This window comes from Pundamilia nyererei, unplaced genomic scaffold, assembly GCF_000239375.1.
Source record: "Pundamilia nyererei isolate P.nyererei 1_Seehausen unplaced genomic scaffold, PunNye1.0 scaffold00147, whole genome shotgun sequence".
NCBI classification, from domain to species: Eukaryota; Metazoa; Chordata; class Actinopteri; order Cichliformes; family Cichlidae; genus Pundamilia; species Pundamilia nyererei.
In genome coordinates this window covers 1,126,039-1,128,423 of record NW_005187548.1, presented here as the reverse complement: position 1 = coordinate 1,128,423, position 2,385 = coordinate 1,126,039, and the positions used below count along the sequence as shown (strand labels likewise).

The 2,385-nt window shown below is 47.6% G+C and overlaps 1 protein-coding gene across 1 annotated transcript; it reads right to left on the bottom strand.

The window, feature by feature from the left end:
* Positions 1–492: 492 nt before the first annotated feature.
* Positions 493–1,659, bottom strand: LOC106456374 (olfactory receptor 13C5). Its single transcript, XM_013913723.1, has one exon. The coding sequence runs from the start codon at positions 1,657–1,659 to the stop codon at positions 493–495; it is 1,167 nt and encodes a 388-aa protein (XP_013769177.1).
* Between the last annotated feature and the right edge of the window lie 726 nt (positions 1,660–2,385).

The following is a 2,385-nucleotide window of genomic DNA, read 5'->3' as shown; positions in this document are numbered from 1 at the left end:
AATAACAGATAAAACACAAAAGTTCCTGTTATTTTTTCATCGTCACTTTCTTTTCTTTTTTTTTTCTTTTTTTTTACAAAGAGTCAATGGAGGAAAAAATAATCTTTTTTTAATTATTATGATTTAATTTTAAAAAAAAAACTCCTGTTATTGCTATTACTACTAGAACTTTTCTGTAATTTTCTACACCCATTTTATCTTGCTGACAGATTTCTTTGATTTGCTGCAGCAGCATTTCTTATCATGTAGAAAAGACGCTTCTTTTTTATATTAATTGGGATTAAAGGTGTATTTAAGCATCTTTACGCTGACAGAAAGGGGAGCTTCTCTTGTTAGGCCCAATTAAGAACAAACTGGGCTGTAAAATGAATTGGACATCTCTGCTTTAGAGTCTTAAAAGTTAGATAAATAGCAGAAAGAAAGTTTAGTTTGCTCCCGGTGCTGTCCAGTTTGTCATCAGTAGTTCAGTTTAGCTGTGTCTCTTAAATCGGTTTATCCCGCCTGAGCTCCATTTCGACGCGCCACGTGTTCCAGTCTTATTCTCTCTGCCGCGCGCTCGTTAGCCCTTCTCTCTGTCCACGACCGCAACCTGCTGGTCAGCGCCTGCCTCATCTCCACACTCCACAGTCCATAGACCAGCGGGTTAATGCACGGTGGCACTATGAGCATAACCAGCAGCGATATATGAAGCGCAGTCGCCGTGGGGGTGGTCTTCACTTTGCAGAGGCCGGGAGACTGAGAGGACTGTACCATCATCGCCACCGGTGCCCTAAACTCCCACAGCGCGTCCGACGCGACTTTGAGGAGCAACGGCAGCAGCTGCAGGAACAGCATCCCGCAGTAAAACAACACAGTGTTGCGCGCTGTGACGTTAATCGCGTTGAAAGGTATCACTGCGTTGCGCGCGACCTGGTACATTCTAAAGAAGGAAAACGCGTGTATCAGCAGACACAGCAGCAGGGTGAGGGAGCCCACGGTTTTGCGAAAAACTGCAGAGGCACGGGGGAACCCCAGGTGCTGTTCCACAACATCTGGCTCGCACATAAGCCCCGTGGTGACCGTTTCATCATCCTCTCCTCTCCCGGTGTGCAGCAGCACAATTTCAGAGACGCCGATGAAAACCGAGTACAGCCAGATTCCCCCCAGGACACCCCGCAGGCGGATCTTAGTGAAAATTGGCAAGTACCGGATGGCATGACAGACGTATATGTATCGCTCCAACGCCATGCAAGTTATAGTAACGAGACTACAGAAGACAGAGACTCCACCCAAAAAGTACTGAACGTAACACCATCCGTTGAACGCCATCGTGCGGCGCTGGATTAGTGAGTGGACGACCGCCGGGCCAAAGGTCGCAGTCTGCACCAGGTCGCTGAAAATCAGGTTCTTGAGCAGGATGAAGCGCGGCTGCCAGGAAAACTCCTCCGACTGTCCGAGGCCGAACAGAGTAAGCGCGTTCACAAAGCACGACAAGGCGGTCAGCAAGACAAAAAAGCAAATCAGCACTGAAACCGCCTGTCCTTCAGGTACTATAGACAGAAACAGGCAGTTGGCATTGTTCAGCTGTCCAGCCGCGTGTGGGTTAGTTTGGTTCTCCTGGCTGAAGCTGTCGCGCTCCTCAGTGAGGTTGTGCGCCTCCGTCTCCAGCACAGCTGTCATTTTAATCTGTGGAAGCATCAACAGCCTGATGTCTCCGTCCTCCCCCACAGCCTAATGCCATTCACAGGTCTGCATCCTTCAGCATTTTTCCACACCTGTACGATCTGACCTGGCAACACGCGCGCATACACACGCCCACAGTTCTCTGTGACCAGTTGTTGGACGTCACACTGAACTTGAACAGCAAACAATTCACAGACCACGTAAAATCCACGCATCAGGATTCTCAGCACAGACTCTGGACTCGGTCTGCAGTCTCCATGGAGCACAGGTGCGCACACCAAGGAGTCACATGAATGCGTCTGCAGTGGCTTTCTCTCGTGCTCGCTCTCATATGCCGGCAGTATGAAGCAGGGAAAGTTGTAAAAGTGGATCAGCTAAAAAGGAAAGCTGGAGGGGGGTGGAGATTGTAAAAGAGAGAAAAAGTTGCTGAAAAATAAAATAATTCACCCACTAAAACACGATCACGGTGTTTGACGTGGTAGCGCGTCAAAGCAGTTTCCCTGAATGTCCTTGTGGAGTTTTTGGAAACCTTATTGTGCTTCTGAATTTCTCTTGATTAAGCAATAAAAAGCCAATTATTTTAAAAAAAAACGTAGTTTGCTTTTCTTTTGTTTAGTTGCACCTTTTGTATTGTGGTTTTCAGCTGTCACTATTGTTACCAATACAACACCCCGGTTCGCCTGTGAGAAGATTTACGACACCCAGGCGCTTCGGAACATGAGT